Genomic DNA, 13,806 nt, shown 5'->3' with positions numbered 1-13,806 from the left:
TTCCAGTTTCCAACCACTCTCTGGGTGAAGAACTTCCTTACATTTTGTATGGGAATCTATCCCCTTTTAACTTTAGAGTGTGCCCTCTTGTTTCTCCCTACCTTGGAGAGGGTGAACAACCTGTCTTTATCTACTAAGTCTATTCCCTTCAGTATCTTGAATGTTTCGATCATGTCCCCTCTCAGTCTCCTCTTTTCAAGGGAAAAGAGGCCCAGTTTCTCTAATATCTCGCTGTACGGCACCTCTTCCAGCCTCTTTATCATTTTAGTAGTTCTTTCTCTGGACCCTTTCGAGTAGTGCCATGTCCTTCTTCATGTACGGTGATCAGTGCTGGATGCAGTATTCCAGGTGAGGGCGTACTATGGCCCGATACAGCGGCAATGATAACCTTCTCCAATCTATTCGTGATTCCCTTTCTTAATCATTCCATAGCATCCTATTCCCCCCTTTTCGCCACCGCCCTGAAGGAGGACAGCCCTGAAGGATGGGAGGCCAGAGCAAAGAATGCTAATGATGCTCCCTACGAGAAATCTCACGAGAAGTAATTGACTATCCACAAGTTCAGGAATGGAGTGCATCACTCTAGAATTGTATTTAGTGGAGTCATATCTGCCTAATGAGTTATAAATGTACCTGCAGAACTCCATATGAAGACAAAAAGAATAAAAATCTAATAAATGATCAACATAATCTAAAAAAAAGAGTTAAGTCAAATGTTCTACAAAAAAAAAAACCCTAACCATAAACTATGAAATATGAACATGATCAGAAGTGAAAATTGATTTAAAAACAAAATTAAAATTTTTCAAAAAACTGAAAACAAATATTCAATGTGTTTCCAAACCTATTGGTTAAAACTGATGGTGTCAACAGTACAGGGCTTCATCCTTCTTCTAGTTCCTCTCATCTGCTGTGTAACACATACAGCCATTTTACTAAAGGGTATGTTGCCAAGTGTAGCCAAGTGTGTACACATCATGTATATGGGTGGACTGGACACATCAACTATTATTGCTTTCAATACTCAAAAGGTGCATATAAAAAATTCAATCTGTTTTGAATGAAGACAAAATATTTGTTTTCAAGCCATATAAACCAAATTAACAATATCTAAATGATCTTCCCTCCATCACCACACAAAACTAATTTCCCCAGAACCAAAATCTTCCTATGTTCCTATGTTCTCACTCGAGGAAAAAGCAACAACCTATCAATATACCCATTTGTGCTTTCTACTTTTATAACCCAAATTCTAATCCAATCTCAGGTCCTCTCTCATTTAACTGGTTACATTTCTGCTTAAGAGCAAGCTGTTGAAAAGCTAAAAAAAAAAAAAAAATACTTGTCAATATCCAATTAGTTATTTTAAGCACAAATTAGTTTTAAAATTGAGGAATCAGCTATCAAATACACAAATTATAAGTTCAAACAGTGCTTGATTGTCAAGCAGCACTCCCGGAAAACTGGCAACTGAGAAGAAGTTATCAGATTAGTAAGGTGGTATATCTTCCTGCATATTTACCTTTGGTCCACTGATTTAAAGTTTCTCATTCCATTAGCTTGGCCTACTGCAATTCCTCATTTCAGTGCCAGGCAAATTCTAAACACCTCAAACCAATTCAAAATATTACCACAAAGCTGTCAAGGGAGGTTAAAATAGCAGGATTGGACTACTCCCATTCTCTATAATTGAAGAGCACTTTACCAAATTTCACACAGTTCATTTTTTTTGTCAGTTTTGAACTGTGTGATTAATTTTGTTCATCAATGCAAGATTAATTTACTAAAGCTTATTCCTGTGCTAAAACTCAAAGACAGACTATCTAAAGCAGAGGTCTCAAACTCAAACCCTTTGCAGGGCCACATTTTGGATTTGTAGGTACTTGAAGGCCGCAAAAAACAATAGTTAATGTCTTATTAAAGAAATGACAATTTTGCATGAGATAAAACTCTTTATAGTTTATAAATCTTTCCTTTAGGGCAAGTCTTAATAATAATATTGTCATTTATAGCTAAAGAGACATATGATCAAGAAACTTTTATTTTACTTTTGTGATTATGATAAACATACCGAGGGCCTCAAAATAGTTCCTGGCGGGCCGCATGTGGCCCCCGGGCCGCGAGTTTTAGACCACTGATCTAAAGTAAGTGGTGAAAGCAGTTAGCTTAGCAGGGTTTTAAAAAGGCTTGGATAATTTCCAAAATGAAGGTCATAAGCCATTATTAAGATGGACTTCGGAAAATCCATTTTACTCTTTAGGAATCTTGTCAGGTACTTGTGGCCTAGGTAGGCCACTGTTGCTGGGCTTGACAAATCTTTGGTCTGTCCCAGTAGGGCTTTTATGTTTCCTTTGTCTATTGCCTTACCATTCCTGCAACAACCATGTATTCATTTCATTTCCCTTTCTCCTGACTTAGGTTCCCTTCTGTAAAGCTGCGTAAGGGTTTATTATTGCAGACCACTGTGGTAAAAGCTCTGATGCTCATAGGAATTATATGAGCGTTGGAGTTTTTACTACAGCGGTATGCGATAAAAACCCTTACGCAGCTTGATAAAAGGGGGCCTTAAATTGTAAGTTCTTTGGGGAAAGGATCAATATGACATGTCAGTCCATTATATCCTGGTGCTTATGTACCTGTTGCCTTGCAAAGTGTCATATAATCTATCAATGCAACAAAAAAAATCTCTACACTGGACAAAAATTCAAACAAAGGTAAGAGGGAAAAGCTGGAGAAAGAACTGAGTCCACACAAGTGAAGTTCATCAAATAATAATGAAACGGGAAAATAGTCCAGAATTTTCAGTGAAGGAGAATGAGATCATGATCTGTTTGGAGATATTTGGAAGCAAAACTGAGAGCTGAAAAACAAAAACCAAACCTCCCCCCCAAAAAAACCCAAAACACAAACAAACAAACAAAAAACTAGATTTACGATAAGAACATCTCTTCTTAAACCCACGGTGAATCCTGGAGATGAGAAGATCCATTCTGAACTGTATCCTTAACGAGTGAAATCCAACAAAAGGCCTCAACAATACATTTTTATTTTATAGCGTAAAAACAGGTCAACAGAAGCAATCTGCAGGTTAAAGCCTGCAGATATAGAGAAGCCCATAAAAAGGCAGGTGTCAGAGATGGATTGCAACATAATATTAAATATATACCTTTTACTGAGAGAGATTGGTAAGTTCGGTGTGCCAGGACGAGAGCATTCCGTTTCTTCTAATCTCTCTTTTCCTGCTCTAACTGGAGATGCTGTCCGACTTTGTCTACCACTATATGGTGATGCAGGAGCACTTTTTCCTTCATTCTGTACTTGGAAATCTAATGAAGTCATCAGTGGCTTAATATCACCCATATTTTCTGTTGTGACTGCTTTAAATTTGTCAGTGGTGGTACTTGCTAGTCGGGACGATTCAAAAATATTAATAGCATCCATGTTTTGAGGGTTCGTAGATTCACTCTCCAAAGAAGAAAGCTGGTCAAATGAGCGCAACTGGAAGTCATCATCCATTGGGATATAAGGTGCCAACATCTCCAGGTCTAAATCAGTTTCCTATAAAATAAATAAATGGCAAGCTGGTAAGGTTAAAGGCCACTTAACAGTTCAGCATAACTATAATGTGCTTAAATGGCATGCGTTTTCAACCATTTACTATATTATCTTCACTGGTAAGACTTGCTGGGACACTGCTTACAAACTTGGGAAAAGGGAATCCTAAAGCTAAATAGATAAGCCGAGGAACTTATTTTATTTAAATTACTTGCTCACTTAGCAAAGGAGTTTTAGGGATCATTTTTTTTCCCTTAGAATAGGAAGTCTCTGTTAGTGTCCATAGGCTAGCATTTCAAGGGGATATTTTAAAATTGCTATAGCATCAGTATAAAGCACAGCTAATAGGCACAGGCAGCTTTAGTTTAGACTTTAATTCCCTTCCAACAAGCCCTGGCCTGATCTACTACTACTAATCATTTCTATAGTGCTACTAGACATACGCAGCATTATACATCAAAACACAGAAGAGACAGTCCCTGCTCAAAAGAGCTTACAATCTAGTCAATACAGACAAACTGAACAAGAAGGTGCATCAGTACATTGATCTCTGATTTAGAGACTCTTGAACCAATTAGAAAGTTCAAAAAGTAATTAGCTAATTAGATCTTAAGAAGCAGTCTAAGAAATCTTTGGAGGGTAACCTACCAATTACAACATTACAAAATAATAATAAAAATTAAACATTACCATAGCTTAACATATAACTAACAATATTAGAGGACCTTAGTGTACATATTCTAACTCCCTTAGCAACTTAAAGAAATCACCAATATTAAAATGCAGGCAGCAGTCCAGCAGCAAGATGGGGGGGCTATCCAGTCTTCTGCACCGAGTATTACATGTTTGATTATCTCCCAGTTGGTGAGTGGTCTTATCTGTATGCTCGGTGCAAAGAGCTCCTAGCACTCAGGGAACGGGTCCAATCTATTAAAGCTAGAGTAGCAGACTTAGAGGAACTGAGGGAGACAAACAGCTACAAAAAGGAGACCTACAGGGACATTGTAGAGAACTCCCACCTCTGTGCTGCCTCGGAGGAGGGAGGTCTTGTAGGAGAGCATCACCCTGGTGAAGTGAATCCTGTCCTCTCAAAGGATGCGTGTCCAGGGGCTTCTGCCCTGGAGAGATGGGTTTGGACAGCTGTTATAGTGGGAGATTTAAATCATTAGGCATGTAGATAACTGGGTAGCTGGTAGACGTGAGGATTGCTTGGTCACTTGCCTGCCTGGTGTGATGGTGGTGGACCACACACATCACCTAGATAAGATTTTAGACAGTGCTGGGGAGGAGTCTGCTGTCTTGGTACATGTTGGTACCAATGATGTAGGGAAATGTGGTAGGGAGGTTCTGGAAGCCAAATTTAGGCTCTTAGACAGGAAGTTAAAATTCAGAGCCTCCAGGATAGGCATCTTCAGAAATGCTCCCTGTTCTATGTGCAGGACCCAAGAGATAGGCAGAGCTCTGGAGCCTCAATGTGTGGATGAGATCAGTGGTGTAGTAAGGGGAGGAGAGGAAGCAGACCACCCTGGGTGCCAACTTGGTGGAGGGTGCTGAGACCTCTCGCCCCCCCCCCCCTCGCCACAGTTGTACCCTCCCTTCCCCCACCCCTGTACCTCTTTAAATCTTGTCTGCACGAGAAACTTCTCAGGCTCCCCTCTGAAATCACTTCCGGGTCACGGGGCCAACAATGGGGCGAGCAGCAGGTTGGAGAAGCTGCTTGTGCTGGTGAAGATGTAAAGAGGTACCGGGGGAGTGTGAAGGGAGGGCATGTGTGGCTTGGGGAGCAGGGAACACGAAAGGAGCAGGGGGGGTAGAAAGAAGAGCATGGGGGGGGGTGTCACCACGCCAGGTGCCTCCTACCCTCACGCCACTAGACGAGATGATGATGCAGGGAGGAGTGTTTTAGATTTGTTAGGAACTGAGTGACAGGAAAAGGGGAGCCTATTCCGCAAAGATAGGCTTCATCATAACCAGGGAGGAACTAGGCTGCTGGCATCAACATTTAAAAAAGGAGATAGAGCAGCTTTAAAACTAGAAACTGGGGAAAGGCCAACAGTTGCTCAAAAAAGCATGGTTCGGAACAAGATGTCTTTAAAAGATATCATAAAGGGGAAGACAGAGCATCCCGATAGCAAGATTGCAATACAGACCACAGTAGGCCAGGTTTCCTTAAAATACAGAGCAGGCTGATTTTAAAGGCTGCAAATAATTCATGCCAACCGCTGAGCAAATTGTAAATAGATATGATAAACATTATTTGAAATACCTGTATGCAAATGTCAGAAGCCAAACAAGGCGAAAGAGTTAGAATATATCGGACTAAATGAAAAGAGAGATATAATAGGCATCTCCGAGACCTGGTAGAAGGAAGATACCCAATGGGACATTGTCATACTGGGATACAAACTATATCGAAGTGATAGGGTGTATTGAATTGGTAGAGGTATAGTGTTATATGTTAAGGAGGGCCTTGAATAGAATGGGCTGAAAATTCTACAGGAGCAGAAACACACCTTAGAAACCCTATGGGTAGAAATTCCATGTGTAAAGGGAAAAAGGATAGTGATGAACTGACAGATGCGGAAATGTCATCAGAACTTAGGAAGGCTTACAAACTAGGTAACAATAATAATGGGCAATTTCAACTACCCTGATATTGACTAGGTAAATGTAACATCAGGGCATGAAAAAGGAGATTAAATTCCTTCATGAAATCAAGGACTTTTATGGAGCAACTGGTTCAGGAACCAAAAAGAGCCAAAACACTTTTAGACCTAGTTCTAAGTGGAGCGAATGAATTGGTGTGAGAGGTAATGGTGATCATAACATGATCAGATTTAATATAATCCCTGGAATAAGTTCAAACAGGAATTCCAATACAACAGCATTTAACTTTAAAAAAAATGAGACTATGATAACACAAGGAGAATGGTAAAAAAATAAACTTAAAGGAATTTACATCAAGCCCTCAGAGCAAAAACTTTGGTTTTGAAAAGCGCTAAGAAGAGAGAGAGGGAGATGGTCCGACAAGGGGAAGAGGTTAAGTGGCGCTTCAGGCTTATTGTGTGGAGAAAAGGGGGGGCATCAAGACATTGGATGAAAGACGGGTGGAGTGAGAGGGGAGCAGCCGCTGGATGGAAGTGGGTAGGAGAGAGGGGAGCAAATACTGAATGGAAGTAGAGAGATCGGGAGCAGTCATTGGAAGTGCATAGCAAGAAGTATAGCCAGTAGAAAAAATGAGGTATTGATGCCCTTGTATATGATTCTGGTGAGACCTCATTTAGACTATTGTGTACAATTCTGAACACCACAACTTCAAAAAGATCTAAAAATGATGGAGTTGGTCCAGAGGAAGGCTACTAAAGCGATTGGTGGTCTTCGCCATAAGGTGTATGGGAACAAAGATTTCAATATATATACTCTGCAGTAAAGGCAGGAGAGGGGAGATAAGAGACGTTTAAAAACCTATGTGGTGTAAATACACATGAGGCAAGTCTCTTAATTTAAAGGAAACGCCAGAGTGAGAGGGCATAGAATGAGGTTAAAAGGTGAGAGGAGTAATCTAAGGAAATACTTTTTTACAGAAAGGGTGATAGATGCATGGCATAGTCTTCTGGTAGAGGTGGTGGGGACAGGCTGCATTCAACAAAACGTGTAACAAGCACGAGGGCTCTCTTAATGGATGCTGCAAATGTTGCTGGTATTGTTGTGATAGTAAACATGGTGGGGTTGTGGCTCAAAAGGTTCAGCAAGTTCTGACCTAGGGCCTAATAGTGTTGATCCAGTGGCATCCTGCAGTTAGAAATTGTAAAGTCATTGACATCTAATGACTTCATGTATTATTATACTTGTTTTAAATTGTATTTTTCTTTCCAAACCAACTTGATAATTGGGGTACCATATCACTTAAGACCTCTCCCCTCTTAAGTCAAAGATACAGACAGGTGTCATAAGAATTCCACGTACAACATGCTTTCCCCACTTTTGTTTTAACTATCCAAAGCATGGAACTAAAAAAAAAAAAAAAAAAGGAATCCAAATGTTAAGAAAACATATATAATCATTCTTGGTTCTGCACTGTTAAATATAGAATCAAGATTGTGTGGTTGTTCCTCATAAATGAATGTTTAAAAAATGTTGATCATTGATGGTTTTTGTTATGATTATATTTCTTTTATTAACCCATTTGAAGCTTTCCCTGTTAGGATACAGTTTACATTGCATAAACACACTTTTTTCACTATATTTTTGCGCTGCCTGTTAATGCTGTAGCTTATATGTTAAGTGTTATAAGCACCAACACAATGATGGTGATAGAGAGCAGATACAGCTATGTTACAACATCTGTCTATATTTTTATGAGCAAATTTCATCTACTAACAACATCTAATATAATAAAATGCTAACCGCGCATGCACACCTCTCTCCTGCGTGTTCCGTTTTCCATGTGCTGTAGGGCCCCGCAGGTAGGAGTGCGCATGTGCGGTGACCGTTTTATTATATTACATATTGGCTGCTGGTAGGGGCTACAGTGATGCTGAATCTCAAGGTATTTGCATGGAATGGGTTCTGTTTAGGGTTGTTTTTCGTCCTGTTGTTTGGTCTGGCCTGCTCCCTGCTCGCCTTGCTGTATTGTATTTTTAAGTTGAAAGACGCGGCGTTGGCTCCTCTCACGATCCCCGCCTGTGTCGGACGTCCGGAGCAGGGCAGACGGAAGCTCCGAATTGAACTGCCCGTTGGCCGGCTCCCTTGCCGGAGTTATTTTTCAGTTTACAGGTGCCGCCACGGCTCCATCACGAGCCGCACCTGCTTCAGAGAAGACTTCCGATGCAGGCAGGGATCGTTAAAGGAACCGCGGCGGCACCTTTAAACTGAAAAATAACTCCGGCAAGGGAGTCGGCCAGACCGCGGGAAGATTAGGGGGATGGAGAAATCCTGCTGCTGCACAGGGAAATGGAGGGGGAGAGAATGCTGTGGCTGCTGCACAGGGAAGTTGGGAGAGGGGAAAAAATGCTGCTGAACAGAGAAATGGAGGGGGAGGGAATGCTGTGCTGCTGCACAGGGAAGTGAGGGGAGGGGAAAAAATGCTGCTGAAAGGGAAATGGAGGGGGAGGGAATGCTGTGGCTGCTGCACAGGGAAGTGGGGGGAGGGGAAAAAATGCTGCTGAACAGGGAAATGGAGGGGGAGGGAATGCTGCTTCAGCTTTTGCACAGGGAAGTAGGGGGGGAGAGAAAAATGCTGCTACACAGGGAAATGGAGAGGGAGGGAATGCTGCTTCCGCTTCTGCACAGGGAAGTGGGGAGGGGGGAAGGGAAAAAAATGCTATTGCACAGAGAAATGGAGGGAGAGGCAATGCTGCAGCTGCTGCACAGGGAAGTAGGGAGGGAGACAGAAAGAAAGGAAGAAAGACACAGGGGCAGGGAGAGAGACAGATAGCCAAAGGGGGCCAGGGAGTGATACAGAAAGAAAGACAGCCGGAGGGAGAGAGACAGAAAAAAAAATTTCCTACTAATTCCGTCTATAAAAGAATTTTACTACACACGAAAAATAAATTTTGCGGTATCTGCCCCGACTCTGTGGAATTCTCTTCCACAATCACTCCGAGAAGAACAAAATCTCGATAAATTTAAGAACAGCTTAAAAACATTCCTATTTCTTGACGCATTTTCTTCCGTTTAAACTTCTCTTTATTATCATACTTCTACATACTACTCTACATCACATACATTTTTCCCTACCCTATTTGTTATAACCCCAACCCTTCTATCTCCATTTTTCTCTCTACAATGTAACTTTACCCACCCTTTCCCCTTTTGCCCTCGCTATCCAGTTTGTTATGTTAAAGTCACCACATATTTTAATTTTTAATATTTTATAATTACTTGTACCTCTTTTTTTAGAAATATTTTTTTAAAATTTTATGTAAACCGGCTAGATATTTGCTTGATAGTCGGTATATTAAAACTCTAATAAACTTGAAACAGGGGTAGGGAGAGAGACAGAAAGAAAAATAGACATATATTCTAGCACCCGTTAATATAACGGGCTTAAAGACTAGTTTTATAATAAAAGCAGAAAATGTGTATATGTATAATACATACCTGAGCAGAGAATGGATCTTTTGCTTCTGTGTCTATTGCAAAAAGTTTCTCTACCAACTCCAACTTGAATTCATTTGAAATATCATTATCCACATCAAAGCAGTAACTGCTGGGTGTACTGGGCTGCAAGAAAAATTGGATTTCATATTTTAAATTAACTGACAACTTTAGTGCTCAAACAAAGGCACAAGTTTAGAAAAACAGAAGTATATCTTTAAACTACCTTCAAAACTCTGCTCTACAAATAATGAGTGTGCTGATCATCAGGAACATTGTAAGCCTGTTCCCGTTTTATAGATGATGGAGCCTTCACCAACATTGTATCTGGGGATGGGCACAAGATAGTGGAGCCCTCACATAGATGCTGAAGCTGCCCTCATATAGGCAAGAAAGCAGTCTGAAAGATTAGGTTTATACCTTTGATAATCTTCTGTTTGTTCCAGGAGGATTCCATACACTAGGTGTTCAATCTCAACCCGCAGTCTGGGAGTTGCAGAAATCCACAACTTTCCTGAGCACATGCTCAACCCCCTTAGTCTGAGAGCTAGGAAACATATCCAATTAAGTCCCAAAGCCAAGCAACATATCTGAACTGGTTTGCTCTGCAAAATATTAACAAGAGATAAACAGGCACAAAGGCAACTCAGAAAGACATTGAGGAACAATGTAGAACTAACCTGCTGTGTGCAGCGAGCACCCCAAGAAAGGCTTTCAGTAATGTGCATTCTCACAGAAACTCCCCACAGGATCTGGCGACTGGCTGGAAAATCTTCCAAGCCTGTAATGAGAGTAACCAAGGCAGAAAAGAGCACGCTACTCCAAACAACTGAGTGAATCTAGAAAGGGCAGGTTGTATGGCATCCTTCGGGGATTAACAGAAAGAAGATTATCAACGGTATAAACCTAATATTCCATTCTGTTACATTCCATCCGGATTCCATACGCTAGCTGACAAACAAAAGCCACATACAGAAGAGCCTGCACTCAAACCCGAGGTTCCGAAATGGCATCATGACACACCGACACATCCACTTGGTAAAATCGGGTAAAAGTATGAAGAGAGGACCAAATAGCCACCCTGCAAATTTCATCAGGATGAATCGCACAAGATTCCACTCACAAAGCAGCCACACTTCTCATTGAAAGTGCTTTAAGCGAGATCGGTGGCTGCTTGCTGTGGGCAATGTAAGCCATGAAATGGCCATTCGAATCCATCGAGCGATCGAGGACTTGGATGCCAGCCTACCACAGTGAAGCGCAGCAATTAGAACAAAAGGTGATCAGAAGCCTGAACTCAATAGATCTCTCCAAATAATAGAGCAAGATCCTCCAGACATCCAATTTGCTTAAGGACTGATCTTTTCGCTCTGAAACTGTTGGTTGAAATGCAGGCAACCTAACCTCCTGGTTGACATGGAAAAGAGAGACCACCTTTAGCGAGAAGGAAGGTAAAGTATGGAGGAAAACACCCACATCCGTAATACGGAGAAAGGGTTCCCAGCATGAAAGAGCGTGAAGCTCTGGAATACGCCGTGCCGAGACGATGGTGACCATAAAAAGTCTTGATCATTAGGTCCAGAAGAGAGGCATCCTTCAGCAGTTTGAAAGGGGCCTCTCCAAGGTCTTGCAAAACAATGAAGATGCAAGGGAGGACACAGACGAAGTGTCCCCCCTCATAAACCTGGTCACATCTGAATGAGCAGTAAGTGGACTAGCAACTCTGCGCACTCGAAAACATAAAAGGCCGACAACCTGAACTTTCAAGGAGGCCAGACCTTTGTCTAAACCCCTCCTGAAGAAAAGCCAGGACTACCGAAATGGGAGCCTTCTCAGGCTCCACCTGATCACTAGCACACCACTGTTGGAAAGCCTTACAGGCTTTGGCATAAGAAACCATAGTAGATTTCATAGAGTGCAAAAGAGTATAGATAAATACTGTGTATACTAGAATACAAGTCGATACCCATATGTTTCCCCAAAAAGGAAGAAAAAAAAAAAAAAAAAAAGAAATGGTTGACTCGAATATAAGTCGGACAGCTTAATATTCAAATACCTTGCCAGGCTCTGCATCCAGCGCCCCCTCCCTCCCCGTCAAGCTCTGCACCCAGCCCCCCCCCCTGCAAGGCTCTGCACCCAGCCCCTTTCCCTTCATCCCCTGTCAGGCTCTGCACCCAGCCCCCTTCCTTCTTTCCCTCGTCAGGTTCTGCACCCAGCCCCCTTTCTTCCTTCCCAGGTTCTACCTCCTGCTCATCCCCCCCCCCACCCTGTCTGTTGTACCTTTCTCTGCGATTCCTGGTGGTCCAGTGGGCAGGAATGAGCTTTCCACGCTCCTGCCCCGCTAACCCAGTCAGTCAGTGGCTGCAGCGAGTTATGGTTTCTTCAGCCGCTGAGCGGCACCGAGCAAGAGTGCACTTTGGCACTGCTGCTCGGCGCTGAGCAGCTTCCTGTGAATTCTCACAAGAATTCACAGGAGCCAGTCAGGAAGTCGCTCAGCGCCGAGCAGCAGCACCAAAGTAGCTCCTGCTCAGTGGCTGAAGAAACCAGAATCCATGGCAGCCACCGCCCAACCAGGTTAGCAGTGGGGCAGGAGCGTGGAAAGCTCGCTCCTGCCAACTACATCTCAGGACCACCAGAGATCAGCAGAGCAGGTACGACGGACAGGGCAGGGAGGAGGGAAGGGTGCTGACCCTGATGGTGGCCTGCAATAAAAGTCTGGAAGGGGGGGCGGTGGCTCGAATATAAACAGGACCTTCCATTTTTCGGCCCAAAAAATCCCAGTTTTTATTCACATCTAGGCTGAGCGTTCAAGAGCCATGCCGTAAGAATAAAATGCCGTGGGTTCCCCATAGCCATCAATCCCCGAGAAGATATTGATTAGAGAATGACACAGGGAAAAAAGCTGTCTCCGTCACTGGACCACCATCCCCTTCACCGCCCCGTCCCCGCAGCATCCACCCTTCCCTCTCGCCACCTCACTGCCCTTCAGCACCCCTCGCGCAGTCCTTGCATCTCCCTCCCTCCCCCTTACCTTCTCAGCGCATTTTAAGGTTTCACACTTGTTAAAAGCCGCTAGAGTGTTTGTGCAGTTGCGTGCGAGTGGAAGTTGTGTCAGAGGAGAAGCTTCTTCCCACACACGCACGCAACTGCACGTACACTCTGGCGGCTTTCAACAAGTTCACAACCTTAAAACAAGCCGCCAAGGTAAGGGGGAGGGAGATAGATAGATTCAGGTGGGTAGGAAGGAGGGAGGGGGCCGCGCGCGTTCCCTCCCTTAACTGCGGGAACAAGGCCATTCACCCCTCCACGGGGCGGTGGATGGCCTTGTCCCCGTACCTATGGTGAGCACCTTTCCCCCTCCATGGTTTTGGCAGGTAACATCCACCGTGTCATTCTCCAATATCGATGAAGAGGGAGCCAGAGCTTCTCGTCCCGCTGAAGACGTATGAGATCTGCATACCATGAACAGCAAGGCCAATCCAGAGTCACTAGAAACACCAAGCCGGGATGCATCACTAGTCAGCAGATGACCCAACCAAACAGAATCCACATAGGGAACATCATACAGGAACTCGTGAGGCAGCCAGGGCCAAACAAAGGCATTCGACCCTAGCTTCCTCACTGTTCGACCAAAAAAGTGCCCAGACTTGAGATCTCTGCCAAAGCCAACAAGACGCTCTGGGGCTAACCCCAGCTCTTGTACTACAAGATGGAACACCTCCTGTGAGAGGGACCATGCTCCTGAGTCCAGAACTTTCGGCCGAGAAAGTCTGCCTGAACATTGCTGACTCGGGCCCCATGGGCTCCCAAGAAAGACAGAAGATGTGCTTCCACCCAATGGAACACCAACGATCTTTCTGGCCCAAGAGAGAGCTCCCTCTTGATATATATACGCCATTGCTGTGGCGTCGAAGAAACTTGCACCACTGGTTCTTTCTAAAGGGGCTGGAGACCGAGTAGCACCAGCCGAATTTCCCAAAGCTCCAGACAATTGGTCAACCAACGCTTCAAACCAGGAGTCCACTTCCCCTGAATGGAGCAGGCCCCACAGTGAGCCTGCAGCCTAATAGGCTGGCATCTGTTCTAAGAGTCATACACTCGGAAATCCGAAGAATCTATCCATGGCCAAGAGTCTCCCCTTGAAGCCACCAG

The 13,806-nt window shown here is 43.5% G+C and overlaps 1 protein-coding gene across 1 annotated transcript in view; it reads right to left on the bottom strand.

Moving 5' to 3' along the window:
* HIF1A (hypoxia inducible factor 1 subunit alpha) overlaps positions 1 to 13,806 on the bottom strand; it is a 133,282-nt gene that overhangs the window by 18,605 nt on the left and 100,871 nt on the right. Inside the window, exons 11-12 of the mRNA XM_033951175.1 lie at positions 9,658 to 9,780; positions 3,167 to 3,558 (exon numbers count right to left, since the gene is read on the bottom strand). Of these exons, the coding sequence (XP_033807066.1) occupies positions 3,167 to 3,558; positions 9,658 to 9,780 (515 nt within the window). The remainder of the gene's footprint in view (positions 1 to 3,166; positions 3,559 to 9,657; positions 9,781 to 13,806) is intronic.

The sequence above is a fragment of the Geotrypetes seraphini genome, chromosome 7 (genome assembly GCF_902459505.1).
Source record: "Geotrypetes seraphini chromosome 7, aGeoSer1.1, whole genome shotgun sequence".
In the NCBI taxonomy this organism is placed as follows: Eukaryota; Metazoa; Chordata; class Amphibia; order Gymnophiona; family Dermophiidae; genus Geotrypetes; species Geotrypetes seraphini.
This window is presented reverse-complemented; position numbering and strand designations above follow the sequence as displayed.